Source organism: Cuculus canorus, chromosome 23, assembly GCF_017976375.1.
Source record: "Cuculus canorus isolate bCucCan1 chromosome 23, bCucCan1.pri, whole genome shotgun sequence".
NCBI lineage: Eukaryota > Metazoa > Chordata > Aves > Cuculiformes > Cuculidae > Cuculus > Cuculus canorus.
The window spans coordinates 4,539,085-4,557,097 of NC_071423.1; the positions used below are offsets into that span (position 1 = coordinate 4,539,085).

Sequence of the window (18,013 nt, forward strand, 5' to 3'; positions counted from 1 at the left end):
GCGTTCCCAAGGGATTCCCGCATTGTAATGGTTCTGCCAAAAAACAATTAAAAAAACCCACAAAACCAACTCCCCCCTCCCCGGAAACCCCAAAGAACAAACCAAACCTGACACTAAGATTAATGCTTTCCTTAAATAAATCAGCATACATTTTCCACGTAAACACAGTAAAAAAAAAAAAAACAAACCCAAAACCCCTATATCGCTCAAAATCCAAGATTCCTCACCCAAAAAAAAAAAAAAATAAATTCAGCATATATAATTTTAATCCCGCCTGCTACCTGCGGCGACTCGAATTCGCCTGGATTCTCCGGTTCACCTATGGCTTTAGAAGTCAGTTAGCACTGTCATTTTAACGCAGATTCCCAGGTTTTACTTAGCGGATAGAAAAAGGCAGTTTGGCTCATCCGGCTGCTCGCCGGGCTCGGGGGGTCTGGGAAGACGGTGACCCGAGCCAGGGGCTCCCGGGAGGGCTTTGCCTTCTCCGGCAAATTGGGAGAGGCTGGGCCAGCCGGGAGAGCGTTCCGGAGCGGTACGCGAGGCAAAGAGCCAGAGCAGAAGCTCCTGCTGAGCCCGTCCGGCAGCACGGTGCGAGAGACGGGCTCAGCATCCCTGCCGGGGAATCGGCCCCGCTTCCTGCCTGCGCCGAGCTCCAGCCCCTTTCCTATTCTCCGCCACGGAAAGCAGCCACAAACGGGTTCTCGCCAGTTGTTTATCCAAGCCTTTATCACGATGGAGGGGATGGGAGATGGGCACACTGAACGGCAAACTACGGAATCTAAAATGTGCTGGTTCTCCTCCGATGAGCTCGAGTTCTGAATGGAAAACGGTGAAGAGAAGAAACACCTTCAAAGAAACCCACCTACTCCCGGGGGTCCCAGCAGGCAACTCCCGGAACGGAACAGGAAAGGGGAAACGAAGAGCCACAGAAACCCGAAGGGAACTAACGCACAGAAGCCCCTCTTCTTCCCAGCCTCCCCCCGACCCGAACAAACAGAAATTAAACAAGGCACAGAATCTTCTGCAAATGACTTCACTAAACTAAATCCAAGCTGGACTTGGCCAAAAAAAGAAAACCCAAACAAACTGAGGTGTCGAACAGCAGAGTGTACTTCACGAGGAATATTTTTACACAGCAAATCCCGGACCCTCCCAGCCTCACGACTCATTTTCTTTAAAAAAAAAGACACAAGCTGGTTGCAACTTCCAATATCTCTGTCTCTTTAGCGTTTAAATAGGGCCAGTAGTAACCGTCCGCGGTTGGACACCTCATAGGAACCAAGGCTGCTCTAGATGAAGTACTCTTTCTTCTCTTCGGAGTTGTTTTGTCCTCCTTCTGCATTGATGATGGCTGTGTCTGCGTCGGCCGCATCATCTGCTCCTTTGGCTTCGTGAGTGAAGTACGTACCTGCAAGGGAAGCGGGAGGCTGCGTCACTCCTCGGAGGGCTCTGCAAAGCACTGAGGGTGAGCAACGAAGCCACGAGAGGGAAGGGGAAAAAATTCCACCGGGAAAGGGGGAAAAAAGCTGCTGCTGAATGCGAGGGACCACGCATTCAAGACAGTCCACCAGCAAGACAGCGGCAGGGAATGCCAGCCCTGGGCATCCAGATGAGCAACCTCTACTTATTGAAGGAGGAGCCGGGCACTTGGCCGCTGTAAACCATGAAAATGCCACGGTAGGGCATGAAAAAACAGCACAGCAAGGAGCAAGGCTGATGCCGCCCAGCGTGGGAGCTCCCTGCTCCTGCTCCTCCAGTAGCGGTGGGTGCTGGAGATGCCCAGGGACTGCCCACACACTGGGCACTGAAATGTGGCGGCGTGCCACATGCCTGCAGTGCCTCACTTGGAAAAGTAATAAGGTGACAACTATTTCCCCCTCTCAGAAGCCCAAAATATCAGTATAACAGCGTTTTATGTGCTTTACTTAAAGGAGACAAATTGTTCATCTTAACTTTCCCTCTCCCTTACTGTGCCTTAGGTTTTTTTTCCCCCCCTTTCTCCCCTCTTCCCAGCATTATTCACCCCACGCCAGCTACGGTCATAACCAGCCTCTGTCAGCTTTTCCACACATACTACAAAAACCCCAGTTAACATTAAACCCTTCCGTGCAGACACATAAACAGGGGAACAGCCACAATTCTGCGGTGGGTTTAGACTTGCTCTGGAAGTTGTAGCAGGTTCCTAAAATGGACCTTATCACCCAAACCCAAGATAATGTGGCACACAGGGATCAGCTCAGGTCAATTGGGTTTTACAGAGGGGCTCCCAAATACCAGTTTGAAGCTGTGTGCCAACATCCTGGCTGCAGGCTTTGGGGCTGAGCTGGTGCAGCTCTGCGCATCGTTACACACGGTAATGAGCTCCAGCACCTAGAGCCTCCAATACTTTGGGCTGTAACAGGAGGCATGGTGGGTGATGGACTATTTGAGCTATTTGAGAAGAGCTGAGGGTGTCCCGTGATGTGGAATGCTGCTTTGGAAAGGGAATACAGCCCATTGGTCAGGGATCCTGCTGCTACGATGCCTTGGAAGGGGTAGTGGCTCCACTGGTAGCCACCTTGGTGGCACGGTGGGTGAAGCCTACGGTAAATTGCTGCCCGAAGCCCCAGGTGCCCAGGACACAGATGGGCTACTCCGGCCTCCCTCCTTCTCCCATCTCCAGGCCCTTAGGAGACATCCTTCCAGAGCAACAAACGGTCCCTTACATCAGTCAGAACAACGCGTGCCGTGTCCCCTCATTTTCCAGTTTTCCATCTTTGTCTTACCTTTATGTCTGGCAAAATATCGCCCTAAAATGATGAGCAGGCAAAGCATCGCAAACACGACCACGGCCACGACGCCACCGACCACCGCGTGGTCCACGCTCCGTATCGCCCCCTCCTCACCTGCGCGGGAATCTGTTGAGATTAGAAGAGGAATAAGAATTGGGGACTTATTACGATGAACTTGGAAGGGTCTGGCTGCGGCTGCTCTCAGGGCTGGGGAAGCCACCCTTCTGCTCTCAAAAGGAAGGGGTAAAGCACGGAGCTATCTACGCAGATGAGTTCGGGCAGAGGAGCTTTGTCCACAGCCGAACTGATCTGGCGGCTCGGCTCGCGAGGTGTTTTCCGCTACAAGCAGCAGCACTACGACTACGCACGTGGAAGACAGCTGGGAGAGGAGAGGAGAGATGGAGTCGGTGGTGATGGGTCCCTATTTTGGGAAATTTCCCTAGAATGCTCCCCGAATTCCAGCCTCCCTGGGGATGCGGGCACAGGGAATAGCAGTACGGTATGGGAATAGTCATCACTGGCTCTGGAGAAGAGTGTCTAATGAGTGCCCTGTTGAAAACAGTTCAACATCAGCCCAAAAACCAGCGTGACTGGAACCCAACCAACCCAGCACGGTGAATGTGGTCACAACCACCCTCTCCCCCAAACCCAACACGACTGCACCATTAACACAACCTTGGCCGTGCAGCCCACGGTGTCCGGAGACACAACACTCCTACCCCCGACTATAAAACCTCTTCAAAAGCAGATAGAGAGCAATAATTGTGCAGTGCCTCCAACCGCTTACTTTCATTTATTTAACTCCTCAACATGCAATTAGTTTTCTTTTATAAGCGTCTCTCCCCGAGGACGCCGTCACCCAGGAGAGGGATGACTTATTTGGCAGAGGAACAACTCCGAAATGAACCCCGAATGAGCTATGGCCATGTAAAGTGAATGTATAGCGGTGTAAACAATTTTAATTCAAGAATGCAGCTACATCAACCCTCACTGCAATCCTAACGGCAACCGAGATTTATAACGTAGTAAAAAACAATTATTCTCCCGTTGATTAATACATTAACATTTTGGAATAGAAGCTAAACCATTGTCTCTTTTTTTTTTCATTGAGTCAAGCGCGACACCTCCATTAAAATGATTTACTGGCCATACCTTACAATTTAAGCACAGCAGCAACAGAAACGGTAAAAATCTTTTAACTTTACATGATTTGTGAAGTCATATGTGAAGGATTTACCATTTAAATCTTTCACTACAAGAAGCACATGCCCCATAAATCTGTCCTGCGTGCAGCTGCCCAGACACCTCAGAGAAATGCATTTCACCAGCAGGACTGAGAGTGCAAATGCAAGTCAATTTTTAAGAAAGATTTATCCCCGTCTCCCTCCAAAGAACAGAGCAAATCTCTGAAGCCTCCACCTCTAATAATATTTGAAGTTTATCGATCAAGCGTACAGATCCGTGACAGCCAAAGGTAATGGTGCTCTTTTGAGCTGAAACCTGATACAAAGCTCTCGAGCAGCAGCCCGGGATTTACGCTTTCCATCGATATTTCCAATTCTGCTCCAAGATTAAGGACCGAGGGACCCGAGTAAATAACTCGTGACTGAGAGCACTATAAAGTGGGCTTTAATTAAAACAATTTAAGAAAAAAAAACCCTTCGAAAAGCAGGTGCTCCAGCATCGGCACGGGCTGAGGGGGATGCTGAGGGGCACAAGGGAGCAGCCTCTCGGCATCCTTCCCGGCAACTCGCCTGGTAAGCTAAAATCTGTGGCAAACCAACATTTCCCTGGCAACCAAAATCACTTGCGGCCACACAATCCAAATCTAAGCTGCTCCAGCGTGGCAAGAGCGTGTCAGAGAGAATCGGGGAGCACAATAAAGGGAGAGACCTTGGTGTCCTCTCCAGCAGGACAGGCTGTATCACCGCATCCCAGCGTTTGTGGCTCTGGAAGTGGTCAGATGCCCCTGCCAGACGATGAGCACGATGCCCAGGGAAGCACAGTGTTGTGCCACGTTGACCGCCTCACCTGGACTCAGCCTCTACTGCCTGCTCAGCACCGCAGCTGGCGGGAAACCAGCAATCCTGGCCATTCCAGCTCCAATAATGCTGCCTCACTGCCGCTCTTAGCACAGTTAATCCAGGCTTTTCAGGACTTACTTGCCGTAACGCAAGCAGAGCGGCTCACCCGCTCGAGCAGCTGCTTTGGACAAGCTCTGCTCCGCTTTGGTTTTGTTTTTTTTTAAAGAAACCGTGTGCTATTTCACAGAATCATAGAATAGTTTGGGTTGGAAGGGACCTTAAAGACCATCCAGTTCCAACTCCTTGCCATGGGCAGGGACATCCCTCTGGCTCAGGCTGCCCAAGGACCATCCAACCTGGCCCTGAACCCCTCCAGGGATGGGGCAGCCACAGCTTCCCTGGGCAACCTGGGCCAGTGTCTCACCACTCTCATGATGAAGAAATTCTTCCTAACGTCCAGTCTAGTTGTGCTTGGCTGCTCTAAGAAAGAGGCAGCAGCATCCCAGGCAGGGAGGATGAATGTCTTGTTGACATCTGGAGCAGCTGAGAGGAATAAACACACTGAGTTACGGCTCTATGATGTGTTTAGAGCAGGATATTGCATCAAGAGCCATTTTTTTCTTAATCACCATCCATCAACGTTGTTGGGAAGATGCAGCCTGAAGATGGGCTGGTGTGCTCCTCTGGCAGTGGCCGCCGGGCATCTCTTCGCCCCACGGCTGCAGAGCCAACCCGGGTTACTGGGAGCCAAACCTCGCGCCCGGCAGCCCTCACGGCTTTGCTTCAACTCGCAATCAAGTTGAGAGCAGGGAGACAGCGCTTCCCGGAGAAGGACCTCCACGCACAGCGTGGCAAACAGCTCTGGCCAGAGCAGGTCATTAAGGATGATTTCGTCTGCTGGAACATGCAGGGCCATTTCTCTTAATTATTTCCGTTAAAAAAAGGCCTCTGCCAAGGACCAGCTGTGAGTTTATTTTATTACGTGCGTGGCTAAAGAGTTCCTCTTCAAGCTTGCAGACTAAGTGAAAATTAAGTAACTTCTGAGAGCGTCGGTGGCTGCAAACCATCCAACATCGGGTCTGGGCAGCATCGGCAGCGCACTCTGAACTTACAAGGCGCTGCATTTCTCGTGATAGGACCTCAGCAAAGGAAGGGGACGGCTCTCAGGGTCTCCATATGGGGATATCAATTCCCCAGCAGCACCACATGTGTTATCGCTACCCAACACCACCACGGATCCACCTGCCCGCTCTTGTTCCTGACAATTCCTGACCCAGGATGGATCTTCCCCACGTGAGCTTTTGCAGTGTGACACCATTCCTTTCCCCAGAGCTTCCTCCTCCGGCACCTACTCTCCACCTCCTCAAACTCCATCTGCTCCAACGCAGTCGGCAAAGCTGATGGACCCTCATCTCTAAGACTTCGGCCACCTCTACGAGCAAATCTACCTTTATGCCACAAGCACAAGAGTGGTTGTTTCATTTTCTGCCACTCACTATTTCTTTGGTAATTAAAAACCAAGTGGCAGATCTGCGGAGCAAGGAATAATTCCCCAAATTCGTGCTGAGAGAGACTTGACCTTAAAAACCGGAATCTGCTCTAAATGCTGTCTCCAATCCACAAAAGCTCTTCCCGCCTCATCTCTCTGACTAAAACCGAAATCATAACTTTATTACAGAAGAGGGAACAGACGAGATGGCAGGAACTGACAAAATGCCACATTATTTGCTAATCCTAATATGTTATTCTTCCTTAAGATTTGCTTTTCTCAGCCTCAATTCAATTATAGATGCTACAAATCCTTCTGACATTTAATTCCCTCTTGTCAGCGAGCAGTAAATGTATACACGCCGAGCTTTCCCATTAAGATGTTAATATATATTGGAACATGCTGGCCTTCAAATGGAGCCGTTGGAATTTTTCTATTATGGTTTTGTTTCTGGTTCGCTTGTGGGTGGGAGAGGAAGCAGGGAGGGAAGGGCAGGGGAAGGGGCAGACATCGCGGCGTGTTGGGAACAACGTACACGCCTACGCGGCTACTCTGCGGCTACTTTGCACCTCGGCTGAACCCCACCGCAGGGTGATGCTTTGCACGGTACCAAAGCACCTTAAAGGAAAACTGCAGCGAAGACGGTCCAATCCATTTGCGATCAATGAATATAGGCAGAAAACAATCAATACGGGCAGAAAATAATAAGTTTTTTTTTCTCTTAATCTGCTGCAATGCCTCCCCGGAACAAAGAGGACGTTGTGCCCCTCATTATAGGGATGCCATCGTTTTATCTGATGCGGCTTTAAGTGAGATGCAGCAAAGAGCACTGTCATCCCATTTCAAGTTGTAGCCCATAAAACTCTGGAAGCTTTAAATGCGTTTTTGCTTATTCTTTTAACCAATTGCTCAGGCAATCGACAAAAAAAAAGAGATTACAGCACCCAGCGCCACCCTGGAGTTTTCCTTTAAACAAAAAGAGCAATTCATGACACCGTACGAGGACAGAAAGACAGGCGTTTTCGCTAGGTCCTACTTGTCACCATACCAACACCATCCCAACGCGACTTCTTCCGAGAGCCAGGAGCGACACGCGGCTGAGGTTTAGCTGCTTCTCCTCACCTAAGCACCCTCCCCTAAGAGCCGCGTTCTAAGCCTGCGGGTTCTGAGCTACGGGGGTTTGGGGAGACACTTCTAAAGAAATAAGTGTAGTAATGATTTCAAGTTTTCTAACAGTTTGGTGCAGGTAATTGCTTTCTGTGGACTGTCTGAAGGGGATGAAAAAAAGCTGGCAGGTTTTAATAGCAGCGCCCTAACGATGTGGGTCAAGCTCTTACAGCAAGGTTTAGCAGATTGAAGACTTTTCTCCTCCCAGCTACTCAACAGAAAGGTTCCTTACGGTTCTCTTTTTAATGAGGCTTTAAAATACACACATATATATATATTTTTATCTGTGCACATTCTCGCTTCTGCTCTTTTTGTACATGGCAGCTCCTCAAGACTAAGAAAAGACGAGATGGGACCTGGCTGACTTTACTGGCCACTATTTAAATCTCAATTACACTCACTCTAAAAGCTTCAGACCTATCAGGAACAAACCACTCAATTTTTAACTCCAACCCTCACTGAGGTTTCAGAACTTGCCCTGCGAAGCCCCAAAAGCCGGGGCTGGGATCATCTTTGCGAAGGGAGCCCTGTGCACGCACGTGCCCTGGGGCAGCGGCTGCTTCCCAGCACCCGGATCGGGGCTGAGCCCGGCACCCAGGCTCGCGCCGCTGCTAGCCCAGTTCCTGGGATCATTCCTGCTTCTAACATCGCCTCCCGCCGCTCTTCCCGAGCGCTCCAGCCCTGTCTCTCTCCACACTACAGCCACAATCATAGAATTCAAGTGATCTTTGATCATCTATGATCAAATTCACAGATGCTTCAAGTGCGGCACTCGGAGGTGCAGCCTTTCCCTCTTCCACTTGGGAAAGCGTGAGTTTTGATCCAACGCCTGCTACGTGGGAGCTCCCCTCTCCTGTCCTTACCTCTCGCCTTCTTTCCTGCTTCAACATTTTGCAGGCCAACGCTTTATGACATTTTTGGGGCATCTCTGAACTCGCTCTACGCACATTTGTGCTGCAAAGGCAGAAAAAGGCTGGAGGTTTTTGTGCAAACACGGTACAGACGTTCCTGCTGGCATATTTGGATTTATCGCTGTACTCAACGAAAATTTATCTTCTGTTTCTCAGTCAAAATTTATTTCCAGCCATTGCCGTAGGACGACAGCGGCTGAATTCGTGTGCGCGTACACTAAGCGTGTGCACACGCTCCTGACCGGCTCCCCAGGTGTTACCATAACATCTGCATCACGGCGAAAAGAAAACCTAAACCCACTTCTTTGAAGAATTCCTAACGGGGCAGTCTTTCCTTCCTCTCATTAGAGGTTGGTTAATTAAATAATTAATGCACCAAGGTGAACTTAAGCTCTGCCATTTCACTGCCGGCCATGATTTAGGTGCTAAGGGCCTGAAGTCACTCATGTGCTTCTGGAATATCGATAAGCCGGCTCTTGCTCTTTGCTGAGAGGCAGGAAACTTAACGCTAGCATTGCCGTTCCCCGTTCTTTCATGGAATTAAGTTTCAAAAGGATGGAGCAACACGAGGAGCCGGGGAGGGCGCGGGCGCCGGTGAGCAGCGCTGGGGGAAGAACCGACCATCCTCCTTTCCTGAACACTATAAACCACTTCTTCATGGTGTGGGAGGACAGATATCACTGCCTGGGTATGGCAGGATGAGCAATAATGTTATTCATTACGATAGCGCGGCGTTAAGCGCGCTACCCCTACTCTAATTTATTGATGGTCTGTTAAAGAGAAGCGTTAACCTGTTTGTTGGGTTGTAATTGAATTTGGTCTAATTTAAGCCAGAGAAATTTGAGGAGTTCATCCTTCTTCAATCAATAAGCTTCCCTTCAGTGACCCATTTCAAGATTGCTTCATAAAAAATAATGCGCTTTGTTTTAATAAATTCAACGGCTCTGACAGGCGCTCAATGTCTATCGTGGTTTCTTCAGACTCCGCTCTGCTCGAGAGCGAAGCCCCCCTCTCAATCGATAGCAATTGATTCATCAGCGTCCCCCTTGAACAAAGGTGCTAATCAGGTTTTGATTAGTTAATCAAACCCGCTAGGAAGGCTACACGGGTCCTTCTTGATTGCTCCCTGTTTTACAAGAGGTGCGCTGACACCAGAGCAAAGCAGAAGGACCGCGGACGCACCGGAGGGACCGGGATGCAGCTGCGCTCGATACCGTTATCCCTGTTATCGCCATCGCAGCACACGGCAGCGTGGATATCCATACAGAGATCTGGATAGATGCGTGGGGTTAGTGCATCCGCACACACAAATGCACGGCAGCTTCCCCCAGCGACTCCCAGCCCTGCAGGAATCCGATCCGGGAGGCTGCGCCGGGCTGAACAACGGAATAAGAAGCCAACCTGTGCTGCAAGGGCGTGAGGCCAACCCTTCCCATACCCTGTACGTTAGGAAGGAGAGGAGGTTTGCGAGTGGTACGGACACAGACAGCTCGACCAGGAGAAAGGAGTACAGCTCTGGAAGCTAGCTACCTGGCTGGAAGGCAAGGGATGCATTACTTAATTGCACAGTTGGCAGAGCCTCCGGCGAAGCATTTAGCGGGACGGGAGTACCTGGAAGGAACAGGACACTGAGCAAACACCGCGGCAGCACCAGCACGTCTGGCGTTCCCCAGGCCCAGCTGAGGAGCGGGCACGCCTGTCCCCGAGTGCTCCCGGGCACCGTTCCCGATGGAGAGCTCAGCCCCAGCACTCACCTGGACCACCCGTCTGACAGCCCAAAGTTGCCAACCCCAACCCGCAAATGTGGTCTTATTTCAAGTTCTCGGGAGCTTGGGCGGTGGGATGGGGGCAGTTTTGGTTGTAGGAGAGAAGGGCCTGGGGCTCTTCCTGGTGAATTTGGTTTGGTGGGATTCCCCATGGGGTGTACAGAAGCCACCAAGAGAGCAACAAGCACGGATTTGAAGGTTTTAGGGGAAAACCAACTGGCATTCCAAGTGGATGCTCTGCAACGGGTGTCTGTTAGCGCACAGAGCCTGCTCGCTCCTCCTCTCCCTGTTGGCAGCAGCGCCTTCAGGAAAGGTCTGGGGAATTTTTGATTTACATTCCAGATTCAAAGAAACAGAAAAAACGAGGGATACACTCAGGAGAAGGTGCTTCTCCTTCTCCGTGCCACGTTGTCGGCACCAGGCGGGAGCGAGGCGCTCAAGGAAAAGGCAGGGCTGCTATCAGACACCCATTCTGAGCATTCCATTGTGGAATCGTTCCCCATTCTTCTCTTCATTCACCGAAAAGGTGTTTTTTTCTTTTAAAAAAAAATACAAATTAGAAAAAAATAATAAAGCTTATCAGAGCAAAACAACTCTTTCCCGTCTGTATCGCGATAGTCAGCAGACACCTACTGCTTCTTACCTAGGAGATCTGGCCCCAGCCTGCAACAATAATTGTTAGTATCGCTCAGGAGTTAAAACACAAACTGATTTATTCAATCATTTCTAACCTCTTGGCCAAAGCATACCTATAGTGGCTCACGGGGAGAGATGCTCCGATGCGATCAGCTAAAAGGAAAGCATTTCACAGATCCAAAGGAGAACTCGGGGATTCGCTTTTTTGGGGGTTAGTTTTGTTGAAAAACCCTGAAAGGGAGTAGGGTTGGAGGGCAGGGCTCTTCCCAGAGGGTTCTGCCCCACGGCTGAGCACCGGAGCCCCATCCCCGCTGCAGAGCCCACGTTGGGCTGCTTCACCGTGCGCAACAGCCGGCACCCGGTAAAATGAGCCTGAAGAGCTGCTCCATGGAACAGGGGCAAAAAAATAGGGTGAATTGCTAAAAATGCTTAGGAAAACAGGAATATCAGGCTTAAGTGACATTTGTACCACTGGTGTGACCCCTGTTTTCAATGCATCGATTGCACCCACTGAAGATGCTTTTAGTTCTTAATCTGGACGGGTGGTGATTTGCAAGGACCGACTCTAAGGATGTATTCACGGAACTTTCAGTCCAGCGTGGATAAAAAGCGGTTTAAACAATCTACGTGGTTTTGCCTCCGCTGGTAAGACAATCACCTCCTTTTTACCCCCAATCCGACACTCGTATCCTAAGAAATCACCCCGCAGCATGGAGCTGGCAGTGGCGGCGTCTTTAAAGATGCTTTCACACAATATGGGAGAGTTGAGAGTTTTTTACATGGTTTCAACTCAAAAAAAAAACCAAATCAGGGCACAGCAGCTGGGAGGAAGCCGGCAAATGGGAAGCGCCGCTGCTCTGCACGCATCCCGCCCCGTTTCCAGGGTGTAACACAGAAATGGGTGCCAAAATTAAAACCAAAAACGAAAGGGAGGGAAAATCCCAATGGAAAAGAGCGCACATCCAGCTGCGAGACCGCGCGGGAGGGATGGCTGCAGCACAGCGACTATACAATGCAACATGGCCAAGATGCAGAAATCAGGGTGGAACCAGTTTCTAGCGGAGAAGAGCAGCGGTTACCTACGTACTAGCCCTTACCTGAGAGATCCCCATAGTCCAGCTCCTCTGCGGAATTGGGCAACTGAGTAAAGCCTTACAAGTAAAAACAAACTGGTTTTTCTCTGCGTTTCTCCAGTGACAGAAAACAACACACTTAAAAAACTGAGGATGAATTTCTCGGGGGGGGGGGTAAAAGATAATGCATCAGGCACTTGCCATCTTCTGCCAGGTTGGGCAGGGCAACTGGTGTGACAGGATTGCAATAATTGCCTTTATTACAGACAGAAAACATTCCTCAGTCTACACTGTTGGCACACGAAACATGGAATCAAAATCACTCATTCATAACAGCATGCAAAGACCCCCAAACTCTGTCTTTTAGTCATCGCAGGGGGCAATTTCCAAATTTAGGTCGATTTGGGTTCTGTTTGCGTAGAGCAATGTAAATTTTTCTTCCAATTTTCCACAAAATTCAATATTTTTGAGCAATGCTGACAAGCCCGGCAATTTCTCCGTTAGGGAATGTTGTGGGTCCCACTCCAGGACTGCGAGGCATCTGCGCCTGCAGACTCAGGCTGTGTCTTCTGCCAAAACAACTATTTTTTTTAACTTCCCAAAATTGATGTGTTTATGGAAAAAAGCATCTATCCTCAAAGCTGATAAAGCAGTCAGGGGAGCCGCACTCTCAGGACCATGAAAGGGAACAAACGCTGTCTGTAAAGCCATTATTTTATCTTATGTTTGAGAAAACATTGGGGGTCCACGGGAGGATGCGGCCGAGTGACCTTCTCGGCGCAGGTTATGGGGCAAACCGGTGCCTGGAGGCCACGGAGAGCCGTTTAAATCAAGCACAGCTCGATGCTTACTACGAGGGTTGCGATAACTGACTGGCTGCTAAAGCAAATGCGTTATCAAAGAATAAAAAATACTTCCCGTGAAGAGGCACCACCATCTCCGGTCATTGGGAACTCAGCATCCCAAGCTTGGAGGAATAATGAGCTTTAAAAATGCTGACTTTCTTATCAACAGCCAAGATATGACCGCAGGATAGCGGCTGTGCAGGCTGCGCCCCACTGGAAAGCAGCGAGCGGTGAATATAGAGCTCATTAAAAACCAAACTCATTTTCAGTGGCGGTGTTTAAAATACATCAAGTCACCTGGCAGCTACAGTCGGAATTATCTGCTAAAGTGGGAAGCTGTTTAGATTAACAGCGAGAATTTTGTTTGCGTGCCGCTCCTGGGTTTCAGGGAGCCCTTCTTTACTGTAATCCAATCTATAAATATAATTATAGGCGACTCACAGAGGCACTGGACATGCAAACCGGAGCTCAGAAGAGGAGCCATTCAACTTTTATCTCTGCAAAATTGCCTCTGTAGAGTCTTCCCTTTTCACTTTAAAGGAACGAAGTTTTCTCAATAACTAAAAAGGGCAACGTTGCATTTTTTATGAAGCAAAAAAAAAAGAGCCTTTTTCACAAGAAAATTTAACAATTCAACAATTGGGTTTCCACCTGCACCTGCACCGCTCAGAAATGCCACTGAACGGCATTAAAACCTGTTGTGAGGCATTTGAAATCTGCGGTAAATTACTTCTTGATTTTTCCTCATTAAACTTTCATATCTGCTATTAAAGCCCCTTCTTTTCGCTTCTGATCAGAAGGAATTCAAACTCCGCCGCAAGTCTCTTGCTAAAGAAATCAAGGCCAACTTTTCACTTGGCCACCGTTTCCCTGCCAAAGAGTAAACGGGGAGCGGTCGGAGCCGGGCGGTTAAGAAATTCCATGGGCACATCGCATATTTACAGATTGCTATTGGCAGAGCAGCACTTTGTTCTTCTTTTCCTAAGGTACCTCCAATTTTTAAGGAAAAGACAAGTTTCTCTTCCCTATCGAGCTGTAAATAACCAATTAGGGATTCTGTTTTATGCTGCGTATTGCGCGGCGCTGCACAGCGATCGGAACATGTGCAGAGCTTTGTGATGTTTTATTCAGTCGCCCCAAGGACCAAATCTGTAAAATATATTTAGGAGTGTTATTTACTATTAGTGGCACTTTTAAGTAGGGCATTTTCTAAAGGAAAAAAAAAAAAAGGCAGCGGGACAGGCGGAGCTGCTTGATAACGTTAGCGGAGAACGCGCCGAGGGTTCTCCCTGGCGCACGGGGAGATCCGCGGCCGCCCCGCGCTCAGGCACGGCTGAGCTTTTGGCTTCAGATAAGTAAAACTCTATTTTCAGTGACTGAGCACTATTAGGAAAAAGCTACAAGAGCTCAGCACAGCCGTGTTAAACGCTCTTGTACAAAACCCCGCTAAGGCCGTAATTAACAATTCATATGGGCCTTCGGGGAAGAATTCCCAGCTTATAAAAGAATTTACCTGCTATGTTATGGGCAAAGTATTTTCTCGTCACTCTTCATTCACGACTGGGATGTTTTCCTTATTTTACCCTTCACTCCAGGCTTCCTGCTTTGCCAGCTTCGGAGGAGATTGTTTTCCGCCCTACCTTTCCATCGGGATGAGCAGGAATCCTGCCTGCGCTGAGGCAGCAGCTCCTGGGTTCTGGGGAAGGAGCTGGAAAACAGCTCCAAGCCTCCCCATCGCCATCCGTACGTACAGGGCTGCCCGAGACAGCTACGTACCGAGGGGATCTCAGTGCAACGGGCATCGCCCGCGGGCTTGGAAAAAAATCATTCGGGAGCTCTTTAAGCTTTTGGCTTACGACAGGGTAGGGGAAAAATTTGGGAAAAAGTGGTGGAATTCCAGTCATCGCTTTTGCTGTAGCAGGAGAGCATCATGTATAAGGTCATGGCTGCTTATACATGTGCTGCTCACACAGGGGGAACGACGGGAGCCAAGCAGCTCACCCGAAGGGCTCCGAGCTCCCCTGTTGGATTAGGGGCAGAGGGGCAAGGGAGCAGAAAAGAAAGGGAATGGCAGAAAAAAGGGCTCGCTTTCCAGCTTCAGCAGACTGCGAGATGTTAACTCTCCTGGTTCTGCCAGGTCTGCACTTATTTTGGCTGCAAATGGGCAGGGAACTGCGATTCCAGCCCCGCCGGCACCCTGACACCATGAGGGGCAAAGTGAGAGGGAAGGAGGGGCTCAAGCGCAGTAAACGCGGCTCAGTGTGGGGCAGCAGAAGCACAAGCCTTCCTGCCGGCCATGACCATGCTGTTATTGGAGTTCTGGCAATGAACAGTGCAGAGAAAGGAGAAAGTGCATCAGAAAATTTACAGTTAAAGCTCTCAGTTTTCAACAAAAAGAGTTAACAATGTTCGTGCTTTAAAGTCACTCATGCATCGCTGCCTCAGCTCCATTCCAGAAGGAACCGGGAATGGCAGGGGCTTTGCTATCGCTTTTTCATGCACACACATACAGGACTCCTTTCCCCCCACCCCAGTCCTCTAGGATACACTCCAAAAAATTAAATCACTCAAAAATCCTTTCCCAGATTGAAGCATCGTGCTGGTTCCACACTAGCCTTACATTTAGTTTTCTTCGCTATCAATCTCATTTTTTTTTCTTTTTTTTTTTTTTTTGGGTTCTTTTTATTTTGGTTTGGTTACATTTTTTTTTTTCCTTTTCCCCCCAATTCATTTAAAATCGTTTTTGGAGAAAATCCATTTGGCTGTAGTTCATGCCCATGCATTTCTAGTCATTCACAGACATGCTCACTCCCATCGGACATTGGTAAGAACAAATGGCCAACATACAGAAACACCTGGTAAACTCCATACACACTCCAGCAACACAAGCTTGGAAAGAGACCCCGGAGTCTTCAAGGGAAAAGCACCCCATGAGGGCAAGGGCAGGGGAGCTCAGCGCAAACCTGATGGGTTTTAAGGCAGGAAAGTTTGTGGCTGGGATCGCCTGTCATTTCAGCTGTCATCCCTCCGTGGCAGCGCTCGGTCCTTCCCCGCAGAGATGGGGATATTCAGAGGTTCTCCTCAAGTTAAAAACATGCCTTTTGTGGTTTTCTTCAGTACAAAAATGATGAAAGCCATTGGGAATTGCATTAAAGTAATGCAATTCCCTTCTGCATCACCCACCTCGTGCCGCAGCCTTGCTGCTCTGCGTTCAGCAGCGATGCTCAGCCTTCCCGGCCAGAGATTCACAACTTTGTGTCCCCGAAAAGGCTCCCCAAGACACCTAGAAATGATGTTGGCAGCCTGGCTAGCATCAGAGCCGCCTGATCTTCCCCAAATTTAGAGCTCAGCATCCGTACCTGTGCCTTTTGAGGGCTGCCAGAGAAAACCAGAAAAAAATGGTACCCGCTGCTTTGCCTGAAGGCATCTCCTTTCTCAAGGCAGAGCATCCGGGCAGGGCTGGGGCAGCGCTGAAAAGCTCTGTCCTGACTGCCCTCTCCCTCCCAAAGCGCTGCTGAAGTGGAGCGTCCTGCACGGTACGAAGCGCTCGCTGCCACCAGCATCACAGGCAGAGAGCGAAAGAGGGACGGCGTCTGGCTGCCTTTGAGACGGAGCCCCAGCTCTCTCCCGACTTCCCGGCTGCTCTCAGACACTTCTAAGAAAGCGAAGCGCCAGGCTGGTACTTCAAAGGAGCAGTCGGACCCTCACCACCTGAGTGAGTGCAACTCGGCAGACCTGCAGGGAATTAAACTGCGCTACCATCTTCAGAGTCAGCTCTTCAAGGCTCTCCCCACGGCTTAACGATCGGGCGATTAACATTTCGCCTTCATCTGACTTTCATGAGTGGTAGTGCAGCGCGGGACGAGACGGCACTTGGACTTTTATGGCTTTGCCATCTCTTTGACTGCAGTAGCTACGGAATTACCGACGTTGCATCTTGACGTTAAAGGCGCACAAGGAGAGCAGCAACGAGGAGAGAACAGAATTGGGCTTGAAGGCTTCCAATTTTTACATCAAAGTTGGAAAATGCATCCAAATAGCTAAGTTATTAGGGGTGAAACCTACACGTCCCTCCACTTGATAGGGAGAATCAACTACTGAACCAACACTCAGTCCTCCCCTCCACCTCTGCCCAAGCTCTGCCTTGTTGGGAGTAGGCAGGAAAAAGAGGCTGTTCTGCATTACAGCTTTCTGCCAACAGAAGAAACAGTCAATTTATCAGAGTTAAAAGAAACAAAAATAGCGAACTCAAATAAGGATTAGCCTTAATTAAAATTGTCAGAGGTTTTGGTTCTATAGCTGAAAAGCAAGCTCGTGCCAAAAAATGCTATGCTCAGCTCCCAGCCTGAAGTGAGTATTCGGGCTGGCTTTAAAAAGCTTTAGGAAGCTGAGGAAGCTGTCAAGCTGTTGCTAGACTGCCTGGAGCAGATGAGAAGGGTTAGTTTGCTAGACTGCTATGCTGAGAGGAAAGTGTTGCTATTTGTTTTCCCAATCTCCTTCTGCAGCGCAACGATGCAAACTTCACCGCTGACCTCCGAGGCGAGCGCCGCGCTGCAGAGCATCCCCCGAATACCAAACGCTGCCCCACGCCGGGGGACTCGCCGGCAACGCTGTCTTAGAAACTCAAAACGGAATGAAAAAGCGCACAAGATTTCAAGCACCTCTTAAAAAAAAAAAAAAAAAAAAATGAAATTTGAATCCCTGTTTTCCAACGTTGGATTTCTTTCTCATGCGTGAAGCGATTACCCTGGTAATTCTCCACTCGCTTCTACACGGACGCTGTTTCCACGGGGTTTGGGGGATCGGTGCTTGCCTGGCACGGGAGCTGCGATGCTCACAACAGGAATGACAAGACCAGACAGACTTTCCAGCCTTAAAATCTATGTTATATTTATGAGATCAGTCCCCTTGAAACATGGTTTTCCCTTGAAGACTCCATTTCCCTTTTTTGCTTCCCCTTCCCAGGCTTGTCTTGCCACTCAGCAGGGCTGAGAAATAAGATAAACAGGAATGTGATACCAACCGTGAACTGCCGGTTCTGTCGTCGCCGTTGTGTCTACACACGGGAACAGAGGATTGGAGGAAGGGAAGAAACAGGAGGAACAGCATGCAAAAAAAGGGAAAATGGAAAAAATGGAACAGATAATATATGAGCAAGCTTTCAAAGAACATTGCGTGACAAGCAATAATAAAATGAAAGGCAAAAAGCATCTGAAGTGAGTTGCACTGTTTAGAAGACATGCCTCCAGTTCAAAAGCTATGAGCCTGAGGAAAACAGTAAATTTGCCTTTTTCCAGGACCTTGCCAGAACAATTACTGGTGGTTGCAAAA

The 18,013-nt window shown here is 49.2% G+C and overlaps 1 protein-coding gene across 10 annotated transcripts in view; it reads right to left on the minus strand.

Annotated features, from left to right (window-relative positions):
- Positions 1 to 262: 262 nt before the first annotated feature.
- CADM1 (cell adhesion molecule 1) overlaps positions 263 to 18,013 on the minus strand; it is a 174,947-nt gene continuing 157,196 nt past the window's right edge. For 2 of the 10 annotated variants that reach the window (XM_054086838.1, XM_054086835.1), the window contains 3 exons: positions 17,706 to 17,738; positions 2,766 to 2,897; positions 268 to 1,408 (listed from right to left, as the gene is read on the minus strand). In XM_054086838.1, coding sequence (XP_053942813.1) covers positions 1,290 to 1,408; positions 2,766 to 2,897; positions 17,706 to 17,738 — 284 coding nt within the window. In that variant the 3' untranslated portion in view covers positions 268 to 1,289. Of the gene's footprint in view, positions 1,409 to 2,765; positions 2,898 to 9,892; positions 9,974 to 11,861; positions 11,916 to 17,705; positions 17,739 to 18,013 lie in introns of all 10 variants that reach the window. The other 8 variants (XM_054086830.1, XM_054086832.1, XM_054086833.1 and 5 more) reach the window with 8 other exon arrangements.